The sequence below is a fragment of the Pelobates fuscus genome, chromosome 3 (assembly GCF_036172605.1).
Source record: "Pelobates fuscus isolate aPelFus1 chromosome 3, aPelFus1.pri, whole genome shotgun sequence".
In the NCBI taxonomy this organism is placed as follows: Eukaryota; Metazoa; Chordata; class Amphibia; order Anura; family Pelobatidae; genus Pelobates; species Pelobates fuscus.
In genome coordinates this window covers 57,293,267-57,321,231 of record NC_086319.1, presented here as the reverse complement: position 1 = coordinate 57,321,231, position 27,965 = coordinate 57,293,267, and the positions used below count along the sequence as shown (strand labels likewise).

At 44.8% G+C, this 27,965-nt stretch overlaps 1 protein-coding gene across 1 annotated transcript; it reads right to left on the bottom strand.

Annotated features, from left to right (window-relative positions):
• Positions 1-1,579: 1,579 nt before the first annotated feature.
• UBE2N (ubiquitin conjugating enzyme E2 N) lies at positions 1,580-27,537 on the bottom strand. Its single transcript, XM_063447107.1, has 4 exons — positions 27,410-27,537; positions 10,712-10,958; positions 3,434-3,574; positions 1,580-2,209 (listed from the first exon to the last, which is right to left on the bottom strand). Exons 1-4 carry the CDS (start codon positions 27,437-27,439, stop codon positions 2,169-2,171), a joined length of 459 nt encoding a protein of 152 aa, XP_063303177.1. The 5' UTR covers positions 27,440-27,537; the 3' UTR covers positions 1,580-2,168.
• Between the last annotated feature and the right edge of the window lie 428 nt (positions 27,538-27,965).

The following is a 27,965-nucleotide window of genomic DNA, read 5'->3' as shown; positions in this document are numbered from 1 at the left end:
ACATTTATACACACACACACGCACAAACACAGACATATACGCACACTAAAAACCAACAACCTTAAACTTGAAAAACATGAAAATTTATGTGAATAAACCAATACAGCCCTACGGGTTTTATGGTTCAGAACTGCACATGCACTATAGAAGGGATATTTATATATAAAAAAAAAGTACACGTTCCTTGGTCCAATATAAGCTCCATGCTTGTGCCTTGTTTCACGAGGGTAAGCAAACAAATGCTTCTATATCATTTTATTTAAAAAGCACTGTACAATGGGTGAATACAACATTCAAGTAATTGATGACAAATAAATGTAGTCACACAGAAACCAAGAGAGGAGGGCCCTGCTCAAATGAGCTTACAATCTAGATACCATGCTCATATCATGCAGGCCACTAACTACCTCAGATCAGACAGATACTTTGGAATATAGAGCTCACCACTATTAAAGAAAAACCCAGAATACGGGGGTCGAGTTGGTTACTTTTTAACATGCATTAGTTTAACACACTTCGGTAATTCAAAATGACTGTCAGATCAACCTGTTTACAGCTACGAGAACCATAAAGCCTATTCTGAACAACTGATCAATACAGAGCTAATGCACAGCAATTCAGAAAATGTAACTAGACAATCTCTTAACACACCTTAATAATCGTCAGTGCTACACCATCGTATGAAACAAGTCCCTGTGTGAGTTAAGCGGTTCTGTCACTTTTTGGAGTTCTAAATATTTAACCATTTTCAGAATTGTAGTTTTTGTAACATTTAGTTTCTTATGATTTTGCTGGTTCGATCAGAATGTTCCCTTCCCTGCTTTCCATCTTAACTGACGGCTAATGTCAGTCAGCTTTCAAGAAGCATAAGTTGAGTTGGAGAAAGAAAAAAATAAAAAAAATAAAAAGGAAAAAGTTTGTGGAGACACAGCATTACATATATTTATGCAAATAAGACTAGAAAATAAAAGGAAAAAAATCCACTACACAAACAAATTTAGAAGAATTTATTACGGAGAAAAAAACCAAAACCAAAGTGACAGAACCGCTTTATGTCACAGCAGATAATCATAGATTACACCACCACTATTAAATTTTAAAGCAGATCTTCATTACATGCAATCAACTTTTTCTAAATAAATCAGGTTTTGTTATATGAACACTATTTAGGTTTCTTCATTAAACCATTAAAAGTTTCACATTTCTTTACGTTTGAAAAAGCCTACTTATGCCAACAGCATTCATAGAAGTCACTGAATGGGACAGATGTAGCAGCCATGATCCCTTTGACATAAAGAAGTTAAGTGCTTTAAATAAAAATAGAATTTAAAAAAAAAAAAATCTATTTAAAACACACAAAAAAAAAAAAATACAAAAGGCAAAAGTAGAATAACAAAAAAATATTTTACTAAAACATAAGATTTACAGATTTTCAAGACAAGCCATACACAATGGTCACAAGCTTTGGATGTTCTAACACTTGGAGAACAAAATGGAAAAAAAACTAAAACAGAGGAGATATTAGTGAAATGTTTGGTAGTTTTTAGTGGAGTTTTTCATCCCCCCCCCCCACCCCCCACCCCCCACCCCCCATAGTTAATTTACACTTCCCATCTACTTTCACTTAAGTTTCTGCAATGGAGTTTATATACTAGTGCAGGTTAGCTGCTTCCAAACAATGAGATTAAGAGAAGAGAAAAAAAAATAAAAAAGGGAAGAAAGCCTGTGAACAAAGACAATAATAATAATAATAAAAAAAAAAATACATTTACACTGCAACTAACCTAGACTAATTCCATTCACAGTGCTTCTACTCAATTCATGTAGGGAATATGGAAGAAAGGTCTTGTTACCTCTTTAACATTTCATAACATGCCGGTGATATTTTTTACAGCCTCTGCACATGCGATACAAAGTGAACTAGGACAAGACATGAGATGTTTCTAATGTGCATTTTAATCACCAAAGACGGACCATGTCTGGGCTTTTTTTATTATTTTTTTTTATTCTGTATTTTTTTTTTTTTTATTGTATTTTCATTTTTATTGTGTGTTTTTTTTTTTTTTTTTTTTTTAAGACTGTGTCCATCAAATGCAAACAAAACAAATGAAAGAAGGTCTTGGCAGAACAGGAGGAGAAGTGATGCACACCTGGAGATCAAGATGAATTTAAACATTATTCGTAGCGTATAGCCTAGTCCACGCTCTGGCTGCAAGGAGAGAGAGAGAGAAAGTTTTTAAAATTAGAAACAGCTTATCGATTCATTAACCCCTATTACATGTATAAAGAAGCTTGAGGAAAAGAGGGAGAATAAAAAATGACTGGCCCAGGACTACAAGTTCAGCTTTAGTGAACAACCTCGAGGCCTGTAGTATTCAGCAAGCCGTGTTTGATTACATGAATTACAATCCATATGCTGCATAGCATTCATTTCAAAAGCAAACAATAGTGCTCACTGTGATAAAATCAATAAGAAATTAAAAGTAAGAATAATCTACTCACATTTAAAAGAGCAGTCCTACTGAGAGACTGACCTATGGAGCTTAAAAACCATCAGGGGGATTGTACAGCTGTATGTTTTATTTAGAGCTGGTTTATAGATCTATTAAATGTGAGTGTTAGCTCAAATATCTTTGCTGTGTGTCCTACATCTACCACTTGACAATCTGCACTATTTGTGAATATTTTCTAATTTCACTGCATAAATCTACAATTATTTGAAGTGAGGACGGTTACCAGACAAGAATTGCAGATTGTAATTATTGGACTTATTTGGCGCAGGGAGCATCTGTGTTTTGTATTGTTCTGTTATTTCACTTATGAAGTGGTTGAGTGCATGCCTTAAAATCAGTGTTTGCTGCCAGTTCTTTTAGAATCATAGCACTCATTCTATTTTGTATATCATATGTTATTCCATATAACAGAAAAAAAAATATTGTTCACTATCATTGACAAACAATATTATTTCAATCTATACTTGCCACTCTGTCTGGGCATATGGAGATTAAAAGGAATTTCTAAGCATGGAATTCGCTGGCTGCCAAATTGTTTTTCTGTTAAAATGTTTGGGTCAAGTGGAGGTCTCCCAGCACCTCACTTGATGTTTAGATAAGGTGGGAGTTTCAAGGACGTACGGACATTTGACCTTCTATGAAGTATTAAAAACATAAAAAAAAAAAACAAAAAAAAACACAAACATACAAAGAGGTAACTTTTCTCTTTAACTCACACCTAAAATTCTCACATTCAATACAAAATACTCTTAATACAATACTAAAATCATGTTAAGCAGGGAAATTAAGTGTTACTTATTCAAATAAATTTGTCAGACAAATTGCAACTGCACATAACTCATTACTTACGAGAAACAAGGTCTAATTAAGTAATGGCATGCAATGGTGTAATAGGAGAACTAGTGTTTGTCAAACAGTACCTGTTTCTATGGCTTGGCCTTCACTTGTCTTCCACTGCTCAGCTACATCATTTGCTAAAGGATCATCTGGATTGGGAGCGCTTAACAAAGCCTGAATAGAGAGGAGCACTGTACGTATCTGCAGAGCTGGTGACCATTTATCTACACAGAAAAGAGGTTTAACAAATATTAATGAAACAAATTAAACAAGCGAATAAAACAATGAAAATCACATAATGGCTTATTAGCAGTTTCTCAGGTGATGCTCGGTTTTCCTTCAAAATTATTTTTTTTTTTAATTCTTTATTTTTGCGTGCTTGGTTTAACAAGTTTACAGAATCACACAGTAACAATGGTATGACAATTTGAGCGGAACAGTGAAATGGTGTTAACATATATGACAAGGTAGCAAGCACATTTTATATTGTAAACAAGTTGGATGACATACCCGGGGTCTACAAGGTTGTGACAGGCATAGTGATATGTGCGTTATTCCCCAGGTGTACTACAAGTTTGAGAGTGTGAAGGTGCTCCCTAGTTCGTGTTCTTGTGTGTCGGTGTGTGTGGGAGCAGGTGTATGTGTGTTGCAGGCAGGTTCAGATGTGTGGGTTCGGATGCCCTTGTGTACTCGCCTATGGGGCACTGAGTAGTTCCATGCTAATTGGGCTGACATATGTTGGGTGCTCCGGTAGGCGTCGTACCCTGTGTGGCATCTCTATCCCCCTATCCCTGGGGGTGGCGGGGGCGGGCGGAGTGGTGTTAAACCATAGTGGTCGCCAGTGTTCTATCGTGCGTGGGGGGTTGTCTGCCGCTCTTGGGAGAGTGGAGGCGCTAAGGCTGTGGTTGCATTTAAGAAAAAAGGGGAAAAAGAGGGAGGGAGAGGAGCACAGAGACATTTGTGCGATGCAATGTGTGATGAGTGAGTTGCAGCAGTACAGTTAAACAATAAAAGGAAAAACAAAGGAGATGGTTGACTCCGGAACTGCTCTCAACACAGGGGGTCTGGGTCTTCTCTTAGGCGGTTGTGACCGCGCCTTGCGTATTGTCTCTGGGCTCAGTCCTTGTGCAAGGTCAAGTGGGCAAAGGTTGTGGGTTATCTAGTGACTGTCCTGGATTGGGGCTGTCCTCTGGGTCCCAGCTCTCCGGTTGACTTGCTGCTGTGGAAGGTTGTAGTCCCAGCGCCCTCAGGAAGGTGGGGGTCCCGGCTGGTGATGCAAGGTGGTGTGCAGTCCCATTGTGATGGACAAGTAGTGCGCCCGTGTTCCCCCACCTGTAGACTATGCCTGCTTTGCGCAGCGCAGCCGTCACGGTTCCAAAGGTCTTTCTCCTCAACAATGTGGCTCTAGTAACGTCCTGGAAAAAGGAGAGCTGAGCGCCCTCAAAGGTCAGTGGTGTTATGCCTTTTATGGCGGTCATTATCAGTATCTTGTCAGACACTGTCAGTAAGCGCAGGATAACATCTCTGGGCGTGTTGGGTGGTAGGTGTGCGGTGCTCGTCACTCTGTAAATCCCGTCCAGAGTTACTTTCTTTGCGGTTGTCTGTGGTAGGATTGTTGTGAGCAGCCTCCGTGTGTAGTGCGGTAGCTCCTCAGTCGTGACCGCGGCTGGAACACCTCTGAGTTTTATATGCGTTCGGCGTTGTTTGTCCTCCAGGGAGGCCATCTGCCCAGCCAGTACGTGTTGCTCTGCTTGGAGTCGGAGGACCGAATCCTTGAGGGTGGACACTGTGTCCTGTACGTTGGTGAGGTCAGCCTCTACATTCCCAACCCTCTCCGTTACGGTTTGTATGTCGGCCTTGACCATCGCGACATCCGCTGCTAGCAATTTTTGGATGTTGCTCAGAAGGGCCTTTAGGTCCCCTTTAGTAGTGGGGGCTGAGTCGTCTTGGGAGTCAGGTGACAGCGGGTGTTCCGCCGGGAGGGCCGTTGGCGTGGCTGGCTCACCTTGGACGGGTTCGGGTGCCGGGCCGGCTGGAGGTCGGTTGGGGGTCGCAGGCCGAAGCCACATCTCCCCAATATCTCTGCCTTGTGTGTTGGGGCCAGCTGAGGCTTTATGTGAGCGGCGGCCCATGGTAGTGGTACCCGTGTCCGGGTTGGATGCGTAGTGTTCTAGGAGGCTTCCGCCGAGGTAGGCCTCTAGGTCTTGAATTGGCGATGCGCGGTAGGCCGCGGATTTGCGCCTCTGCCTGAGCTGCTTGGGTGCCTGGAAAAAAGGCATCAATCTGTGCGGTATGTATCCCCGGTCAGTGCCGGATACCCGTCGAGGCTCGATGGGGCTTTGTTTCGGGAGAGCAGGTTCAGATGGCGTCTGTACAGGATGGCTGCCAGGCTACGCCCCCCGGTTTTCCTTCAAATTTACATTCAAGATTTAGCAGATTATATGATCAGTTCAGTCCAGGCACAGCCAGGGCACACAATGCAAATGAAGAGGAGAAAATAAATACAATATCTGTATCTTTTCTCTATGCTGAATGTTATGTGCAGAAGACAGAGTTTACAATGTCTCAGATGGAGCTAAAATGGAAACGTTTACTTGCATGATAAAAAGGTGTGAATTTATATAAAGGGCATAAATACATGTAATACTAACAGTGACCGTTATCCTCCTAACCTATGTAGGACAGCCAAGTCATTTTTAATCAAACCAACAATTTTTTGTTGATGCAAAAATTTAAAAGCATCAAATTATGTCTGTGCCAAGATAATATTATGGCATTTACCGATCATTATTTTGTTTTAAATTCTTTATTTTATTTTATTAGTGCATGTAAAATCACATATAGCATACCATGCCACAACAGCAAGAGCATGCAGAGTCAAACAAAGATTTGCAATAATTAGGCAGTGAAGAAAACTTTGCACGTTTTTAGGTTATTATCGCTTGACACAGAGTTATATCCAAACTGATTATTAATAAAAGTAAGAGTAAGAAACAGGATCAGGGTAGTTAAACTTAGCAAGCTGAGCTACATTATCCCAGCCTAGACAGTTACAATAATCGTAGCCAAGTAGTAGTGGGCTAACCAGGTAAGACAATTATGGACTCTTGTGTTTGCTAGAGAGACAGAACATATAATAGGTAACAAAGCTTATCTCACATCTAAGCATTGGTTAGTGCTAGTACGGTTGTATGTGCTACAGTAAGGTTATAGATCAGGGGTAGGCAACCTTTTAGCAGCACTGTGCCGATATAGGATTGTGATGTCCCGTAGCGTGCCGGTCCTATTTTTTTAAATTTAGGTGTGTATGCTGCCGTATTCTGTTTGTGTTATTTTTACTGCAGTTGTTTTGCATCATTGTATTTGTGCGTATATGAGCTATTATATTGTATATGTTCATTAGTAGTTTATGGTATTGTGTATGATACATATGAATGTGGGCTGTGTATGAGGGCTGCTTGTGGAATTGTGTGTGGATGGATATGTCACATTGTATGTTTGGTAGTGTGTGTGGGCTGTTTGGGGTATTGCATGTGAAAGGCTGCATGTGGGCTTTGTGTGCATGTATGTGGATTGTTAGCGGGTTACGTTTGTGCAGATTGTGTGTATGTTTGTGTGTGGGCTGTTCGTATTATTTGTATAAGGGGAGGGTTATTCTTCATTTCTGTGTTATGAATGTAAATTAGTGATAGTAAAAATGTCTATTTACTGTGTATACCTGTATTCAATATCTACTCAAAATGGCTGCTAGAGCACCCGCTCCCACCGACTAACTACCTTGTGTAACAAGATGGCGCCTACATCCGGAGTAAAATCCGGGATGATGGTGACATCACGCCTCGTAGGATGTGCATTAGATAAGACACTTAACCAATTAGAGATGTATTCTCTCTGTTATCTACATTTTTGCATATGATGTATTTTTGCCTTTATAAGGGGCTTGCCGCCCCCTGAGTAAACATTCCGAAGTTTTTTATTAACCTGATACCTGTGTCTCAGTATAATTTACTTCAAAACGTGCACACATTTATTTTAACAATTTGGAAAGGAGCAGATACTCAGATAAACACTTGGTTTGATCCACAATATCTGTGTATATCTAGCAGTATGGTTGGCTTCCCTGGGTTCCAGTGGGGACCAGACTGGCCTGGTACAGGTCAAAGACAGGAGCTGCAACAGCAGCTGCAGGCTGCTCTACTACGTTGTGGATTCCCATTCATAAGTGCTTGGAGGAAGTGATCTGAGATAATTTCCTCTATGTGCTGCAATGCTTAAATTGAGGATTGTCCTTAACCATCTTTTCGTATTAGCAGATATTTGAAGTTTTACTGGGACTCCTGATAGGCCAGAGCCTGTTTGGCTCTAGCAGCCTTGAGTGCCGTGCAAAGACACCTCGAGTGCCGTGCACGGCACTAGTGCCGTAGGTTGCCTACCTCTGTTATAGATTATAGATTAACTTTAAAGACATGCAAGTGTAGCCCTAGAGTAAACAAAAACGGCAACTAAATAAAGCAAACTACAGGTTATGCACCTAAATAAAATACTATAATAATATTGATTTACGGTGGAACAATGCAGTCTCTGTGTCTTGCCAAGGTTTGTGCATCCGCTCTTCGCCTGGGTCAGCCGACCACCTGCTGGGGTGTTGCAGAGTCCCGTAGATTTACCAGGAGCTTGCCCGGTGGCATGTCCCTTTGTGTGTTTAAGTCCATGCTGGTTGAGTGGAGTGGACTCGGAGGGCACTGCTTGGGTCTTTTCAGTGTGGCCCGGTCCCCGCGCTGGGTTGATTATCGCTCCACGAGGGCCCCTTCTGCTTGCCAGGTTGGTGGGCTAGGATGAGAAGGGAACGTGTCTTTGTCTCGGCGGTGCACTGTTCTCGGTAAGGTCAGTCGCTTGGATATGCATGCCCGCTGGGATCTTCGTCGTTTGTGTCGCCCTCCTCTGACTGACAGCGTGGGGAGGTTTGTGTTTGCGCTGGGAGAGTGGCAACAGTCCCTCGGGTGGGTGTTTAGACGGTCTGCGTACCTCCTTTCGTTGTTCCTTCTCTGCTATTCGTCTCCAGAACGTGGCTAGTATGGTATATAGCTTGGTCATGAGGTCTGGCGGTTCTGTGCTTCGAGCGCACGTGGCGGCAGCCATATTGCTGGGCCGCGCCTCGTCTCTCAGCTCTCCCGCTTTTCCTCTGGGGGTCTCGACCCGTGTTTGTCTTCTTGGAGTCGGACCAGGATAACCCCCACCGGTCCAGGAGGGGGGTGGGGGGGAGCAGGACATTTGTGGGGCTGTATCTCTGATTTGTGGTCGGGGAGAGCGGCCGTCTTCCCCTGTCTCCGTCGCTTGCAGGCCCCAGCTAGCCATCTTGTGCTCCCGAGCGCCAAAGTGCATTTTTCGTATTGGGCTTCTCACCGCGTCTTCCTTTGGTGATTTGCGTGGATTCTCGGGATTTGCAGCGGGAGCTCAGCTTTTGTGTGTCTGCTTTGCTTGCTGGCTTGGCCCCGCCCCCCATTTACCGATCATTATAATGTAGTACACACAAAAAATTTAAATATAATATGCGGGGGGGGGGGGGGGGGGAATAGTTAAAAGTGAAGAACAGCATGGTAGTTCGCAAATTATACAGTTGCAACAGCTCCAAAACACATTTAATTAAAAAAAAAAAAAAAATTGTTTTTATTAAGATTTTATGAAAGGGAGGGGGTACAGAAAGAAAAAAGGGGGACATTTAGCAGACAAGGTAGGTCTAATAGGTAGGAGCGGGCTGAAAATACAATTGAGGGTTTTAATTTTTTGTGAAAAACTGGTGGACCTCATTACAGAGGGGTTGGAGGATCACACAGTACCACTACGTATGTAGAGTGGTGCCTTCTATAGAATTGCAGCGCCAGTATGTAGGCGAAGAGTGCGGAAATAGCTTTTGTAGTCTGCTTGGTACCATATACCATTGGTAGATGGTTTTATAATGTTACTCTGTCAAGGTAGATGCTCTAAATAGTTTTTTTGGAGTATCGGAAAATAGATTCCCATTGTTTCTGGAAAATTGTGCAGGTTAAATAAGAGATCCACTGTTTCGCAGGTTTGGAGTCCGAAAAGGGAATGTAATCTGAAACCAATTTGTAACACATGGAGATCGGTTTACATAGGGGAGGTAAGGAGTAGTTGATCCAGATTTGTTCCCACTTCATTCCTGTTGTGGTGATAGAGTATGTAGTGTCAGATGTAAAAACTGCGTTTAATGAAAGAATGTAGCTGCAGGTATGAGCAGTGTGTGAAGCGGGAGAGTGCATATTTTGTTGTTAGAGTGTCATAGTCCAACAGGACATTTCACCGAGAAAAAAATGATAAATGTGTGGCTCAATCCATGGGTTAGCATTGAAAGTGGGGATACAGTATGTCAGTGCTCAGACAGCGAGGTAGTGCTGCACAACTTTGCAATTGTTGCAAAGCTCTGCAATTATCCCAAAACTTAATTAAACTCTGAGAAATCCATAAGGCATGTTTGCCCTCATTCACCTCACATATTGAGAAACAGAACTGCTAACCCAATGCTTTCATGCCCTGGAAATATGTATCTGAAAATTTAGGACCCGAATTTTGTGTTTGTGCACCAGATGATGTTGAATAGTTAGGATTTCTAGGCGTGCTCTTATGAAAGTCAGATTAGTTGATGCTGTTCTACCAGATCATTCACATGACTGATCTGGCAGACGCAAACATAAAACATTATTGAGGAACAGGAAGTTCTGTGCATATTTCAGACAGACATGTGACACTATGTAAACTCGAATGACATATTGTGAGTGGAATGTTGTCAAAGGTAGGAATGGGGAAATTTTTTTTTTCCAAAATCATAACCCTCAAATATTACAAATCACGCTTGTTTTCCAACTGCTACACATAGTGCACCTCTATGAAACTAAAGTGATTGGTTCCTGCAGATATTTTCATCAATCCAAGTTTTAAAAAAGCATCTGTGTCTGCAAGTCCATACTTCTGGTATGCAGCCAAGTGCCACGTTTGTAGTAACAAAAGCTCAATAAGTGTCATATTTATCCACAGCTTTTGTATCTATGTAAATGTAGTAGTTTGTTCATATTTGAACGGGTTTTTGGTGATTATATGATCATACATGCCAAGCAACAGAACAGGGATTAAGAATAGGCGATGAGACTTGGAGATAATTGATCTTGCTAGTGAAATCCTCTGTTTACGATTTTTGCTTGCAAAATAAATTAGTAACACGATATCAAGACCAGGAGTGCATGAGTATACACACACACATTTATCTAAATACATTTTTTAAGTTCCTGCATATTCAACATATTCAAGTTGTATCGTTTTGCCACCTCCTCGCAAGAGACACTTACCTTTCAAGATATCTAAACATATCCTTCCCAACTTGTCTACATTAGGGTGATAGATTTTGGTCATGAAGCGTACTTTAGGAGCTGCCATTGGGTATTCTTCAGGAAGGAATAATTCAAGTTTAAATGTCCCTCCCTCAAATGGGGAATCCTGTGGACCTGCAATAACCACGTGAAAGTAGCGTGCGTTGTTTTCATCTGGCTCAGCTTTTATTCCAGGGACTGGCTCTGCCATTAAACGCTGGGTTTCCTAAAATACATCCACAGAGAACTTACATTTAAAAAAGTTGTAACAGACATAAACAACAAGCAAAATGCATCGCAAGTGTGAATTACTTTATCTTTTGAATAAAAAGCAAGTTATAAAAAAAATACACAAAAACACCTACCAGTATTTTATTTCATTTTCATATTTTCCTTGCATTTCGAAAATAAGTTAGTTTTTTTATGGAGTTATAAAATTAAATAACTGATTATATTAAGGATGCGCATAGGGTAAGCTAAATAATGGACTATAAGAATTGTTTATAACAATGTGCAACAACATGCAAGGCAAAGGGGACATTTCTGGTATAGGTTTGATGGCCGTAGGGTGTAGTGAAATATAGGTTTACTTACCTGAAGCTGTCCCTCGCTGTCACCGCCATCTTCTTCAGCTCCTAGTGCTTCATCGACCTGGAACTGCGTTATTGCTGTACTTTCGTACATGTGCAAGTGTACAACACTGACGTGTATGGAGGATCCTATGAGCGCCCATAGTCTGCTAAGCAAGACAATGCCTCAATTTCACAGCCATCACTTGGACAAGAGTTGATAGCAGAGCTCCTCCTTTTGTCAACCTCAGTGTTGCTCACAAAACAAAGCAGCCCTTTGTCTTATGGTAGCTTTAGAATCCAACACAGTCAGCAAGTATTTCATAGAGATTTTATCTTTATGAAATTCTGAGAAGTGGCTGAGCTTCTTTGAGTAAAGCTTAGTTATCTTAGAGGTGCACTTCATGCATGGGAATATTAATAATGCAACTATGCTTGAACACCTAATGTACATGACAGTTATCCTGCATGACAAATGGGCGCTTGTCCTAAATGTAATTCATTTTACAAAGTAAACCTATGTGAGACACCTTATACCTTCAGGAAATACAGCAATATTGTCAACCAATATGTTGGTGAGAAAAACTAAACTTGAAGGCAAGATATAGAGAAAACTACCTCAATAAAGAGATAGAAAGTGTTTCTTTACAGTGCCCAAAATGTAAAAGCTGCTCAACACTAAAAGTGGAATACCTCTTACCCACAATAAAAAACAAATATACAGAAATAAGGTATACAAATTATACCAAACAAGTGGAGCACTCTAAACAGTAGAGGGGTTTACTCACCCCTTTGGTACAGTGACAGTCTTGAAAAACTTGAATGTACATATAAAAGGAAACAAAAACAAAAATATAGTGCAAAATACCATATAGGCTCCTGTCCATGTGAGTGGTTTCAGTCATTACTTACTACCAATTATCCATTTTTGGCACATCTGCACTATATATTTGTTTTTGTTTCCTTTTATATGTACATTCAAGTTTTTCAAGACTGTCACTGTACCAAAGGGGTGAGTAAACCCCTCTACTGTTTAGAGCGCTCCACTTGTTTGGTATAATTTGTATACCTTATTACTGTATATTGAAGGCAAGATATGTTTAATCTAAACTACTATCGCGCACAACATGATTTACTACACACCCGAACTCTGAAGTCTAGCAATACTTATTACTAAACGCTTTGAGCTCCCTCTTTAAGTATTCCCTTGTTCCCCCCCCCCCTTTCCTCCGTCTATCATTCGTCAATCGGCACTAGCAGGCTCATTTTGTGCTATAAAACTCTGAGACACACATGTGATACTGATATAAAAAGGGGGGATAACACCGTAAGTGTACCAGGAGATCTTCTAGCTATAAAAAAAAAAAAAAAAGGAAAAGAGGGGAGGGGGGAGGGGGAGAGTCTACGATTACTACAATAAGTAATCTAAAATATGTAGAAGCACCGAAAAAAGAGAAGAAAGAAACAAGAAGAAAGAGGGGGAAAAAGAAGAAACCAGAAAAGAGAAAAAGACACAGGAATTACATATATACACAGTGGTACTGGCCCAAAATAAATCCAATACGTTGAAAACAGACTGGGTTAAGATGGAGTGTCTAAACGTATCCCAATCGACAGATATAGTCTCTGTAATTAGTAGATAAGTCCAAAAATGCTAAAAATCCTTGGAAAAATGAGGTAAAGTCTCTGTATAAATGTAATACTGCCTAGTCAGAATGTTGTGTTTTTTTTTGGTTTATTTTTTTAATTAATAAATGTTGCATAGCAAAAAATAAGGAGAAAAACAGTACAAATACACCCAGCGATGACTGCAATAACAATGTTAATGAAGTGCAAGCAGTCATCTTCAATCGAGTAAGCGCTGCCCCTCACCCAGGGTCCTTTAAAATAGCGAAAGAACGTGAGAAGGTAAATATATGTCTTGTAAATAAATAAATTCACAGCACACAGTGAAATAAGATGTCCACACTTCGTTTATGGTTGAACTTCAGCTGTAAGTGTAAACCTATTAAAATAGTGCTAGTGGTATTTAACAAATCTGGAAACCATCCAGTGGCTGGAGAGCACTATTGCAGTAAATTCTTAGCAGATAATCGAATGTACAATGCAGATACTACGTCTCAGATGACGCAAATCATTTGCGAGCCACTTATTTATCAAAAACCTATGACAGGCATTCAAGGCTTCACTTTGGAGACATGGATATAATTTGGAAGAGGAAAGTTGGCCTGCTTCCTGCACTTCACAGGCGACCTCTGTAGCTAAAAGGCTGTCTATGAACGTACCAGTTATCATTGTCATATGATTTATGTCTCTCTGAAAGGCAGCTAGATATGAAAATTAACTAGCTATCCATGTAACTTTGCAGGATATAGACAGCCTATATATTACAATACTCCAGCCTCCAATGCATTCTTAACACACAGAGGGGTTGGGGCAAGAAAGAGACCTGCCAGCCAGCCACACCAGTCTGCAAGCCGTAGCAAGCCTGCCAACCAGTCACAGTAAATAAGGCGAGAAGAGCCAACTTGGGCTGGGTACGTTATATTACTATACTGTGAACAGAGAGACAGTCAAGTGATAATACATGCAATGCGCATGCACAGAATGCCTAATCGGATCGGAACAGTCAAATCCACGTCATTTCTGGTGACGCGGTCGCAACTGAAGCTATGTGGTCAAGCAATAGAACACTCCACATATCGCGGAATGATGCAGGTCTGAAAAGTATGTCACCAACTCTCTTGTTAAGTGACGCGGAAGCGCGACTAGAGCACTGCTTACCACTTACCAAGTTAAACTGTCACTTGGTACAGAAGTCTCAAGAGAAAAGCACAATACTATACTACAGAGAAGTTTGAATCCCCCTAAATTGTATATTGTTTTAGCTAAATTGGAGGATGAAGATAGAAAAATGGTTACAGATCTGAAATTAGCTAAAGTAATTTTTTTATTTAGCTAAAGTAATTTAGGTGACTATAATGTTCCTTTAACTATCAGAGATTCATGGGGAAGGCTGTATTTGTTAGTTATGTTAGAACTTGGGGTTATATAATGACATATGGAGACTTGCCCGAGACTCCTTCCAACTAACACCTCCAATCTCACGCCCCAGGTATGAATGGAGTTTGATTTTCTACATCAGCGTATTTGTAATAGATACTTTTAATAGAATTACACCTTAACACTATTAGATTTAAAATAAGTTTTGGATAATGGGAAAGGAAACTCAGGGGAAGAGAGGAAAAAAGGGGGAGGGAGAGAATAGGGAATGAAGGAGTGAAAAAGAACAAAGATCGCAGCAAGGGTCACTTTAATTTGCCTACGCTTTTGATCAATTCCCTTCAGCATCATAAATATTTCAATCACCTATTTAATCACTGAGAAATTGACACAATGATGATACACAAGAATAATAATTGACCAGCTCATAATTTCTAAATTGGAGTGTCAAAAAAAAAAAGAAAAAAAAAAAGAATCCCCTAATGCTTCTCTACGTGGAGCACTGGATTGGACATTGGCAGAGTATGCCATGCCTCCTCTGTTACATAATGGGAGGAGGAGAGGTGAACAGCATGTTAGGAATCTAAGTGCTGGAAAACGGTTGGTAAAACTTATTTAATTTTTTTAATGGAATATGGGGGGACAGAAACACTAGACAGTTAGAAATACAGGTTTGTACGCTCTAGGGTTCCTTTGCATATCAGACAGATCCACACCCAAAAAGGCCAAAACACTGATCCCGAGATGCTGTATTTCTTGTGCAGAGGGAACTTGCAGGCATTTCAGATCATGGGTGGGATCAGTCTACTATGCAAATGCTCTCTTAGTAGTTTGGCAAGTGAGCTTGCCCGCTTAAGGTGTTCTCATTGCACATAAAAATCTTGCATTAACTCATATGCTATAGGACAAAGGTATGGCAGTCTTCTGGGCCAACAATATGCCTCAAGCACACATAGGGACTTATTAGTCCCTGTATACAAAAACAATACCTATTTCAAAGTTACGAAGGATAAAAATTTGTTTGTGTTCCTTTCATGCAGCCCTAGCCACACCTCCACTTGGACGAGGCTCACACAGAAAGAAAAAAAAGTAAATTTCTTTCAGTTCACTTTACGGCAGTGAGTTTAATTTAGAATTTCTTGTCTCCTGCTCATTTAATATAGTACAGCACAGAGGTATATGGAGAATCCTGTAAGGCCGCAGGAGCCTCTTTAGAAAGACAAAGCCATATTCCCCCAGCTGTGGGACGTAATGATACTAGACAAAGGTAGATCTTTTCAAGCACAGAAAAATAGTCCCGATTTTGCCTTATGCGTTTTAAGAGAAATAGATTGAAAATGAACAGATCGAAGGAAAGTACACGGCGACACTCTTTTAAACTTGAAATATCAGAAACAGACTTAGATATATGACCTAAATTCTGCATTCTTTGTAACCAGGGACTTGCAACTGTTGCTTCTTGACCAAACTGAACTAGGTAATGCACACAAAGCAGATTACACAAATTGCTGGCACTCTGCTCTAAACTTACAGCTCTTGGGCCATTCTTTTAAGCCAATCATGTCTGCCTAATTTACTAATCAGGATGACTGGCAATAGAACATATAAAGCTGCACTTTTCAACTCTGACTTGCTGAAACTTCTACATCAAAACGAGTCTCTCTGTGTTCTCCAATGTGGCATTACTTCTATCCTAAATAATAAAAGTTTGGTTTCAACAAAAATGCTGTAGAACATCTACCACTTGTGAGCAATGAGTAAAGATGGCTTAAAAAACAATTCTTGTACTTAAAGGACCACTATAGGCACCCAGACCACTTCAGCTTAATGAAGTGGTCTGGGTGCCTGGTCCAGCTAGGGTTAACCCTTTTTTATATAAACATAGCAGTTTCAGAGAAACTGCTATGTTTATATTAGGGTTAAGCCAGACTCTAATGGCTGTCTCATTGATAGCCGCTAGAGGGCTTGCGTGCTTCTCACTGTGAAAATCACAGTGAGAAGACGCAAGCGTCCATAGGAAAGCTGAATGCCGCGCATACGCATTCAGCCGAGGAGGCGGAGAGGAGGAGGAGAGCTCCCCACCCGGCGCTGGAGAAAGAGGTAAGTTTAACCCCTTCCTCTCCATCCAGCCCGGCGGGAGGGGGTCCCTGAGGGTGGGAGCACCCTCAGGGCACTATAGTGCCAGGAAAACGAGTATGTTCCTTTAAGGGTTACTCAAGAACCATCACCACTTCAGTGTTTTAAAGTGGGCATGGTGCAGAGTAGGGATCGACCGATATTGATTTTTTTTAGAGCCAATACCGATAACTTACTGAGGGGAAAGAACACTAAAAAAAGAGGGAGGGGAGAAGAACACTAGAGGGGGAGAGGGGAGGGGGGAAAAGAACACTATGGGACAGGGGAGGGGGGGGGAGAACACTATGGGACAGGGGAGGTGAACACTATGGGACAGGGGAGGGGGGAAAAGAACACTATGGGACAGGGGAGGGGGGAAAAGAACACTATGGGACAGGGGAGGGGGGAAAAGAACACTATGGGACAGGGGAGGGGGGAAAAGAACACTATGGGACAGGGGAGGGAGGGAAAGAACACTATGGGACAGGGGAGGGAGGGAAAGAACACTATGGGACAGGGGAGGGAGGGAAAGAACACTATGGGACAGGGGAGGGAGGGAAAGAACACTATGGGACAGGGGAGGGAGGGAAAGAACACTATGGGACAGGGGAGGGAGGGAAAGAACACTATGGGACAGGGGAGGGAGGGAAAGAACACTATGGGACAGGGGAGGGAGGGAAAGAACACTATGGGACAGGGGAGGGAGGGAAAGAACACTATGGGACAGGGGAGGGAGGGAAAGAACACTATGGGACAGGGGAGGGAGGGAAAGAACACTATGGGACAGGGGAGGGAGGGAAAGAACACTATGGGACAGGGGAGGGAGGGAAAGAACACTATGGGACAGGGGAGGGAGGGAAAGAACACTATGGGACAGGGGAGGGAGGGAAAGAACACTATGGGACAGGGGAGGGAGGGAAAGAACACTATGGGACAGGGGAGGGAGGGAAAGAACACTATGGGACAGGGGAGGGGGGAAAAGAACACTATGGGACAGGGGAGGGGGGAAAAGAACACTATGGGACAGGGGAGGGGGGAAAAGAACACTATGGGACAGGGGAGGGGGAAAAAGAACACTATGGGACAGGGGAGGGGGGGAAAGAACACTATGGGACAGGGGAGGGGGGGAAAGAACACTATGGGACAGGGGAGGGGGGGAAAGAACACTATGGGACAGGGGAGGGGGGGAAAAGAACACTATGGGACAGGGGAGGGGGGAAAAGAACACTATGGGACAGGGGAGGGGGGAAAAGAACACTATGGGACAGGGGAGGGGGGAAAAGAACACTATGGGACAGGGGAGGGGGGAAAAGAACACTATGGGACAGGGGAGGGGGGAAAAGAACACTATGGGACAGGGGAGGGGGGAAAAGAACACTATGGGACAGGGGAGGGGGGAAAAGAACACTATGGGACAGGGGAGGGGGGAAAAGAACACTATGGGACAGAGGAGGGGGGAAAAGAACACTATGGGACAGGGGAGGGGGGAAAAGAACACTATGGGACAGGGGAGGGGGGAAAAGAACACTATGGGACAGGGGAGGGGGGAAAAGAACACTATGGGACAGGGGAGGGGGGAAAAGAACACTATGGGACAGGGGAGGGGGGAAAAGAACACTATGGGACAGGGGAGGGGGGAAAAGAACACCATGGGACAGGGGAGGGGGGAAAAGAACACCATGGGACAGGGGGGGGGGAAAGAACACTATGGGACAGGGGAAAAGAACACTATGGGACAGGGGAGGGGGGGAAGAACACTATGGGACAGGGGAGGGGGGGAAGAACACTATGGGACAGGGGAGGGGGGGAAGAACACTATGGGACAGGGGAGGGGGGGAAGAACACTATGGGACAGGGGAGGGGGGGGAAGAACACTATGGGACAGGGGAGGGGGGAAAATAACACTATGGGACAGGGGAGGGGGGAAAATAACACCATGGGACAGGGGAGGGGGGGAAGAACACTATGGGACAGGGGAGGGGGGAAAATAACACTATGGGACAGGGGAGGGGGGAAAATAACACCATGGGACAGGGGAGGGGGGAAAATAACACTATGGGACAGGGGAGGGGGGAAAATAACACTATGGGACAGGGGAGGGGGAAAATAACACTATGGGACAGGGGAGGGGGGGAAATAACACTATGGGACAGGGGAGGGGGGGAAATAACACTATGGGACAGGGGAGGGGGGAAAATAACACTATGGGACAGGGGAGGGGGAAAATAACACTATGGGACAGGGGAGGGGGGAAAATAACACTATGGGACAGGGGAGGGGGGAAAAGAACACTATGGGACAGGGGAGGGGGGGAAAGAACACTATGGGACAGGGGAGGGGGGGAAAGAACACTATGGGACAGGGGAGGGGGGGAAAGAACACTATGGGACAGGGGAGGGGGGGAAAGAACACTATGGGACAGGGGGGAAAGAACACTATGGGACAGGGGAGGGGGGAAAGAACACTATGGGACAGGGGAGGGGGGGAAAGAACACTATGGGACAGGGGAGGGGGGGAAAGAACACTATGGGACAGGGGAGGGGGAAAGAACACTATGGGACAGGGGAGGGGGAAAGAACACTATGGGACAGGGGAGGGGGAAAGAACACTATGGGACAGGGGAGGGGGAAAGAACACTATGGGACAGGGGAGGGGGAAAGAACACTATGGGACAGGGGAGGGGGAAAGAACACTATGGGACAGGGGAGGGGGGAAAGAACACTATGGGACAGGGGAGGGGGGAAAGAACACTATGGGACAGGGGAGGGGGGGAAAGAACACTATGGGACAGGGGAGGGGGGGGGAAAGAACACTATGGGACAGGGGAGGGGGGAAAGAACACTATGGGACAGGGGAGGGAGGGAAAGAACACTATGGGACAGGGGAGGGGGAAAAGAACACTATGGGACAGGGGAGGGGGAAAAGAACACTATGGGACAGGGGAGGGGGAAAAGAACACTATGGGACAGGGGAGGGGGGAAAAGAACACTATGGGACAGGGGAGGGGGGAAAAGAACACTATGGGACAGGGGAGGGGGGAAAAGAACACTATGGGACAGGGGAGGGGGGGAAAGAACACTATGGGACAGGGGAGGGGGGAAAGAACACTATGGGACAGGGGAGGGGGGAAAGAACACTATGGGACAGGGGAGGGGGGAAAGAACACTATGGGACAGGGGAGGGGGGGAAAGAACACTATGGGACAGGGGAGGGGGGAAAAGAACACTATGGGACAGGGGAAATAACACTATGGGACAGGGGAGGGGGGAAAAGAACACCATGGGACAGGGGAGGGGGGAAAGAACACCATGGGACAGGGGAAAAGAACACCATGGGACAGGGGAAAAGAACACTATGGGACAGGGGAAAAGAACACTATGGGACAGGGGAAAAGAACACTATGGGACAGGGGAAAAGAACACTATGGGACAGGGGAAAAGAACACTATGGGACAGGGGAAAAGAACACTATGGGACAGGGGAAAAGAACACTATGGGACAGGGGAAAAGAACACTATGGGACAGGGGAAAAGAACACTATGGGACAGGGGAGGGGGGGAAAGAACACTATGGGACAGGGAGGGGAAAGAACACTAAAAAAGAGGGAGGGGAGAGGAACACTAGAGGGGGGAGAGGGGAACATTTTTTTTTTTTAATAAGTCATTTTTGGCCAAGGGCATCCTGAATTTTCGGTTTCGGTGCATCCCTAATTTTACCGGACTACATTTTTGTCAGTTTATTGCAGTTTTACAGCTCTGCCAGTGGTAACACTTTGAGACTGAGAGGGGCATGCATACCTTTGAGACAAATGTCTCATTCAAAAGCTTAAGCAGGCTGTGTGCCCAATAACGCAATCTGAAGTTCATAAATGTTTATTACATACTTTACAAAGTTTTTCTTGCTTAATTTCAGTTTGTATAATTTTAAAAAGTGCTTGCTGGTTAAAAACAAACAAAAACAAATTGTCAAGTGATGCATGCCTCTTTAACGAACCCTCTGATGGCTATTTTGCCCAATGAAATCACCTCTCCAGCCTGTTCAGCTGTCACACCATCAGGGTTGTTCATTAAAGTGTGAAATGTTAGGAATTCAAAGTGCATAAATCTAGCTATGTTTCCAGTTTAGGCATTATCGCCTACAATTTGAAACTCACTTAAAACTATATCTGCATATGTACTTAATGATGAGGGACACTTTTTAACATACCTAAAAATCATTATGTTTTGATTTAGGCTTGCTTTCCTAACACTGTAGATTTCCTTTCATGTATAATTTTAAGTGATAAATTTGGAGCATAGAGAAGCAGCCAGTGGGTCACAGTAAAATGTGCATGGCGGTGGAGTCGTAAGCAATTTTTTGGGTACTGGTTTGAGTAGTACGAATTCCACAGCACTGAAAAGGTTCACTGCTGTATAGATCTAGGCAGAATATGTGGGCTGACGGTATCCCATGGTTTAAGGGAGACCAGGATTTCATTGCCGCTTTATCTGTATAACCGTGTCATTGTAGCCCAAGGTTGGTGAAAAGTAATGCCAATTAGTAGTCACAGACTGCACTTTTTGTCATGCAGGGTCACAGAGCAGGAAAAAAAAACAGGAGGGATAAGAAAGACAGACACTATACACAGCTGCCATTGAGAGAGAGAGATACATACATGAAGAAAGTTACATAGCAAAACATCCAAAGACAAGCTACCACGTGACCTTCGAAGGGGGAGCTGTACATTACCAAGAAGTACATGGGACACACACTCACAAGTATTAATTTGTATCTTCTCTCCCCCAGCTTCCTCTTCTAAACTAAATCTGCAAATCTGAGTTCCATTCATGAAGCCATAGGTGTTTCTCATATGCAGTATTGTAGACCCACTAAAGTCACCCAGACCACTTCATATCAATGAAGTGATCGGATTGCAGTGGTTCTGTCAGTTTTGTAGGAACTGCAAGGTTTACATTGGAAAGTACAACACACCTTTAGTGGCTGCCTTCCAGATAGAAACTAGAGGAATGTCCTCTACAACCACTAGCACATCTCAGTCATGTGAGAGTGCAGCTTATAGGAAACACTGAATCCAATGCTTGCCTGTTACAAGGATTTGGATGAGCGCGCTCACCAGGCATGCGCATCGGTTGTCAGTGCTTCTCTGTGAGGAGCATTGGCTTTAGAGCCAGATGACGTTGCCCGAGGGGGTGTAGGTGGCAGCACTGAGGGAGTCTCTGTACTGGAGACAAAGGTGACCTGCATGCTCCCTCAAATGACCGGCTCACAAACCCCAGGCGCCAGGACAACCTGATCTACCCATTCATCAAGATGGGTGGGACAGTGCTACAAGCAGGTAGCAGCCATAATATGGCAGCTGTTAGTGTACAGGGATTTATTCATTAAACTTCTTAAATTGGTTATTAAACTAAAGTGAGAATTGCCAGGAATTTAAAAAAAAACTAACCAAAATAACACTACAAAAATGTATACATATCAATTCTATTTTTAGTTGTTTTTTTTATATTTTGGCCATAGATTTGACATTCACTTTTATAAATAATGTGTGCCTAAAGCTGGAGTTTATTTTTATTTTTTTCCAATTCAGCCTTTTTGCCTAAATTGTATAATTTGTATTCCAACTTGCTATTAGAGAGAGCTTAGTAGCTCAAATCCCACATCATTTAGTGAACCAGACCGTGCACAGTGCTTGGCAATGACACAGACTATGACAGTACTTTCTCCAGGGATGAGAGAGCGCTCAGGCCAAGTTGTGCAAAAGACAATCACAATCTGGAAAAAAAAAGAGCCCAGAGATAGTTCAAGTTGCCTGACAGCTCTTATATTGGCAGATATCTTTCCAAAATCCTGCAATCAGGGCTCAAAATTTCCACTAGCCAATGGCAAAAAGAAATTCACCCTTGGAGTGTATGCAATAGCTTGCAGTGGTGATCAACTTTTAAAGCCTGGCTAGTAGCATAGGACTACAAGTTTTAAGCTCTGGCTGCAATTAATAGCCAATTCGGGGTAAAGTGGTTCTCAAAAAATCAGCATGGAATCAGGTGTACACAGAACATACAGGCTGCCTGAGCCCCATAGGAAGTATTCCGTAACAGATGTGCCAGGGATAAACCATCAATGCCTTGGGCTAAGAAATAATACATCCCATTATGTTATTTGTGTGTGTGTGTCCTGGATTGTGATGTACATGCTGCAAACGACAAGCTAAGTCATTATGCTTCTATTTCCAACTGTATGGCCATCTGTCCTACAAATGTTACATTCATCCTTTATTTAACCCCTTAAGGACCAAACTTCTGGATTAAAAGGGAATCATGACATGTCACACATGTCATGTGTCCTTAAGGGGTTAAAGGTCCCTCTAGTTTTAACCCTGCGGCTGAAAACAGTTTCAGAGAACTGCTATCACTGAGAGTTAATCCAGCCTCTAGTGGCTGTCTCACTGACAGCCACTAGAGGCGCTTCTGCGATTCCCACTGTGAAAATCAAAGTGAGAAGTCGCTGGACGTCCATAGGAAAGCATTGAGTAATGCTTTCCTATGGGCGGTTTGAATGCGTGCGGCTCTTGCCGCGCATGCACATTCGGATCTGACATCCGCAGGGGGAGGAGAGGTCACCAGCGCCGGACTCCCGGTGCTGGAGAAAGGTGAGTGGCTGAAGGGGTTAAGCCCTTCAGCCCAACGGGAGAGGACCTAATGACCCTATAGTCCCAGGAAAACAAGTTTGTTTTCCTGGCACTATAGTGGTCCTTTAAGCTAGAATTTAAAGAGACACACAGGAAATCATAAATCCATCATCTTATGGTCCAAGGACATCCTTGCAGTCATCTTACCATAAAGGGCTAAACCATTAACTTATGGTTTAAACCTTAAACATGACCAAGAAAGCAAGTAGTTGGACTTTGTCTTCTAAAGTTTGTTGTTAAACCATCTCAGATGAAGTGCCACTAAGGCATGTAATGCTTTTGCGTCATCTGCCTGTGCTACTCTCCCTTCCTGCTGTTCCCCTGCCAAATGTCCTGATCAAGCAATAAAGGCATTTTTCATATTTTAAAGCTGGTTTGAGTGGGAAACTTTTCTTTGTTTTTTCAGGTTTAACCCCATAAGCTAAGATGTGATCTTCTTAAACCATAACGTCATCACAATAAAGTTATGGTGACTGGAGTAGTCCTTTCAACACTAGCACATACAAGTAGCTTTTGCATTACCATTTGCACTCCACTACAGATAGCCTTCCAAGGTGAGAGTCAAAACTATTTGCAAACAGTTTGACAACTTACCTGGCATCCACTGGATGCTGGTCACCACCTCCACGAAGGGTTGTAGCTCTCTGCATGGAGCTAGGCTAGGATGGCAGCACAAGGCTTAGCTCAACCGACACTGAGACAGTTCGGCACTGCAGGGTCTAGATCACAGAAAATCCAAGCAGGAACTTCCTCCTCTACTGGTGGCTGTAACCGGCAGACCCCATGTTAAGCTGTCAGTCTGTTTGCAAACGTTTTGAGTACTTATCCTTGGAGTGCAATAGGGTGTTTATAATGCCCCTTAAATATGGCATGGTCATTGATCTCAAATGAGGTCGGTCTGGTCGAAACATTGCATTATTCTACTAAATGAACCTGGACCCCCTTTCTAACACTGGTACTAATTATTTTAGGCTAGTGCTGGCCCTTGATTCGGTTAAGCACCCTATATGTTTTAGTGCTGTTCCTTCTATTTTGCAAAGTTGACACACAGTGGTAGCCCTGTGATCATTCAATTAAAGAATGAGCTCGTTGACCAATTCAAATTGCTTACTGCAATATTTACATTGTAGGGTTATTATCGGCATTTATATAGCGCCAACAGATTCCATAGCTCTTACAATAATTATAAATAAGACAATTACCAAAAAATAAATAAAAAATACTTACAGGATTGATAGGTTGAAGAGCTTACAGTCTATTGGATAAAACCATATCCACTGTATCTTGCCATTAGAGCAGGCATAGGCAACCTTCGGCCTTCCAGATGTTTTGGACTGCACCTCCCATAATATTTTGCCAGCATTATGGGGATGTAGTACAAATCTGGAGTGCCGAAGATTGCCTGTCCCTGCACTAGAGTAAAACATTCAGTGCTGCAGAAACACTTAGGAAAGCAGTGAATTTTACAATCGCCAAAAAAAAAAACACCTCCTCGATAACAAGGTACTATTAGCACTTAGTAATCAAAAATAGTAATCAAAAAACGAACATGTTTTATTATTATTTTATGTCTAGAGACAGAGGCAATACATTATTAGGAATACAGGTTTGTATTTCTAACACCAAGTCAGATATGTAATAATCAGCAAACGTTTTATCTTGGATGAAAGCCCTGAGGGCTGGCATTGCCCGTCTGATAACCCATGGGTGGGGGCTGGCATTGCCCGTCTGATAACCCATGGGTGGGGGCTGGCATTTGCCCGTCTGATAACCCATGGGTGGGGGCTGGCATTGCCCGGCTGATATCCCATGGATGGGGGCTGGCATTGCCCGGCTGATATCCCATGGATGGGGGCTGGCATTGCCCGGCTGATATCCCATGGGTGGGGGCTGGCATTGCCCGGCTGATATCCCATGGGTGGGGGCTGGCATTGCCCGGCTGATAACCCATGGGTGGGGGCTGGCATTGCCCGGCTGATAACCCATGGATGGGGGCTGGCATTGCCCGGCTGATAACCCATGGATGGGGGCTGGCATTGCCCGGCTGATAACCCATGGATGGGGGCTGGCATTGCCCGGCTGATAACCCATGGATGGGGGCTGGCATTGCCCGGCTGATAACCCATGGATGGGGGCTGGCATTGCCCGGCTGATAACCCATGGATGGGGGCTGGCATTGCCCGGCTGATAACCCATGGATGGGGGCTGGCATTGCCCGGCTGATAAACCATGGATGGGGGCTGGCATTGCCCGGCTGATAAACCATGGATGGGGGCTGGCATTGCCCGGCTGATAAACCATGGATGGGGGCTGGCATTGCCCGGCTGATAAACCATGGATGGGGCTGGCATTGCCCGGCTGATAACCCATGGGTGGGGGCTGGCATTGCCCGGCTGATAACCCATGGGTGGGGGCTGGCATTGCCCGGCTGATAACCCATGGATGGGGGCTGGCATTGCCCGGCTGATAACCCATGGATGGGGGCTGGCATTGCCCGGCTGATAACCCATGGATGGGGGCTGGCATTGCCCGGCTGATAACCCATGGATGGGGGCTGGCATTGCCCGGCTGATAACCCATGGATGGGGGCTGGCATTGCCCGGCTGATAACCCATGGATGGGGGCTGGCATTGCCCGGCTGATAACCCATGGATGGGGGCTGGCATTGCCCGGCTGATAACCCATGGATGGGGGCTGGCATTGCCCGGCTGATAACCCATGGATGGGGGCTGGCATTGCCCGGCTGATAACCCATGGATGGGGGCTGGCATTGCCCGGCTGATAACCCATGGATGGGGGCTGGCATTGCCCGGCTGATAACCCATGGATGGGGGCTGGCATTGCCCGGCTGATAACCCATGGATGGGGGCTGGCATTGCCCGGCTGATAACCCATGGATGGGGGCTGGCATTGCCCGGCTGATAACCCATGGATGGGGGCTGGCATTGCCCGGCTGATAACCCATGGATGGGGGCTGGCATTGCCCGGCTGATAACCCATGGATGGGGGCTGGCATTGCCCGGCTGATAACCCATGGATGGGGGCTGGCATTGCCCGGCTGATAACCCATGGATGGGGGCTGGCATTGCCCGGCTGATAACCCATGGATGGAGGCTGGCATTGCCCGGCTGATAACCCATGGATGGGGGCTGGCATTGCCCGGCTGATAACCCATGGATGGGGGCTGGCATTGCCCGGCTGATAATTAATGTATAGGGGTGTATATAAAAAATACCCCTTTCTGTCTCATTAGAGATTTTTGCCAGAGGCTCAAGGAAGCAAGGTGAATGGTTAGAGTTAGGACCCACCTAGGGGGGTCTGCCTTGATGTGGCAGGTGGGTTCAATCCTCTCATGGCCATTGGAGGTAACTAAAAGACCTCCATTTGTTTTAAAAATACATAGGGATAAAGGAGAGAGCGCAAGTAACATGTTTTTCTTTGCTTTTTACTATGTATTGGGGCTGATGTGTACTGTAGTCATTGCAGCCGCCCAGTAGTGATGAGAGTTGAGCGCAGGACTTTTCTTTCTGCATTGCCCGGCTGATAACCCATGGATGGGGGCTGGCATTGCCTGGCTGATAACCCATGGATGGGGGCTGGCATTGCCTGGCTGATAACCCATGGATGGGGGCTGGCATTGCCTGGCTGATAACCCATGGATGGGTGCTGGCATTGCCTGGCTGATAACCCATGGATGGGGGCTGGCATTGCCCGGCTGATAACCCATGGATGGGGGCTGGCATTGCCCGGCTGATAACCCATGGATGGGGGCTGGCATTGCCCGGCTGATAACCCATGGATGGGGGCTGGCATTGCCCGGCTGATAACCCATGGACGGGGGCTGGCATTGCCCGGCTGATAACCCATGGATGGGGGCTGGCATTGCCTGGCTGATAGCATGGATGGGGGCTGGCATTGCCTGGCTGATAGCATGGATGGGGGCTGGCATTGCCTGTCTGATACCATGGATGGTGTTATATTAGCAGCCCTGCTCAGACAGGCCCTCCATGCTGGGCGCCCCGGGGAGGCAGGGGTCTCTCAGGGCTGCGGGTGTGGCCATACACTCTCTCTGAATGAAGAGCCATGACAGCCCCCGAGCCTCCAGCGATCCCCGCGGCCTGGAGACACACAGACACGGCATCCAGCTCCCCCCTACATGGGCCCCCCGCACCGCCAGGCCGCTGCCATATTGAATAGGGCCGGAGGGCGGAGACCCAGCGGGCCCGAGTCCTCCTGCTGCCCCCCTCCACTCACACAATGAGAGACCCGGGGGGCGGCGAGCCTTCCCAGCGGCCTCCTGCCTTACCTTAATGATCCTGCGGGGCAGCCCGGCCATCCTGTCTTATAGAAAAATGCAGCCTCGGACTCTCTGCGTGCCACCGGATCCTCCTGTCACGCACAAGTGAAAGCGCGGGATCCGCTTCCGCTGACGTCACTACGGCGCGCAAAGCGCTTCTGGGAGCTGTAGTCCGAACGTGGGGGGGAAGAGTGTACGTGCGAGCTCCAATGCGCGATGATGTCATCAGACGCACGGCCAGCCAATGGCGGCGTGATTGCATGTCAGGTGCAGTGTTGCTATTGGCTGACACTGGAACAACACCTGGTGGGGCTTACTCACTCAGCTGGGAATTGCCCTGAATTACAACCTGATTGGCCAAATTTAGGCAAAAAAATGGGGCTGATTAATAATAGAATAAATAAAAATAATTCTGCAAACCAGCTATAGTTTCAGTTCAGCTTTTTTTAGCCTAAATGTTAATTTTTATTTTGCAATACCAACACTTTGTACTTGCCAAGCGGGGCTGTGAATTAGATTGTAAGCTCCTTTTGACAGGTCCCTCTTCACCCACTGTACCCGTGTG

What these genes read in the sequence shown, in the direction of transcription:
- UBE2N (XM_063447107.1), bottom strand. Translation starts at nt 27,439, where the DNA reads ATGGCCGGGCTGCCCCGCAGGATCATTAAG. An exon ending in TGCCCCGCAGGATCATTAAG is followed by an intron (nt 10,959 to 27,409) that starts GTAAGGCAGGAG and finishes GATGTATTTTAG; the next exon opens with GAAACCCAGCGTTTAATGGC. An exon ending in AGGCCAAGCCATAGAAACAG is followed by an intron (nt 2,210 to 3,433) that starts GTACTGTTTGAC and finishes CTCTCCTTGCAG; the next exon opens with CCAGAGCGTGGACTAGGCTA.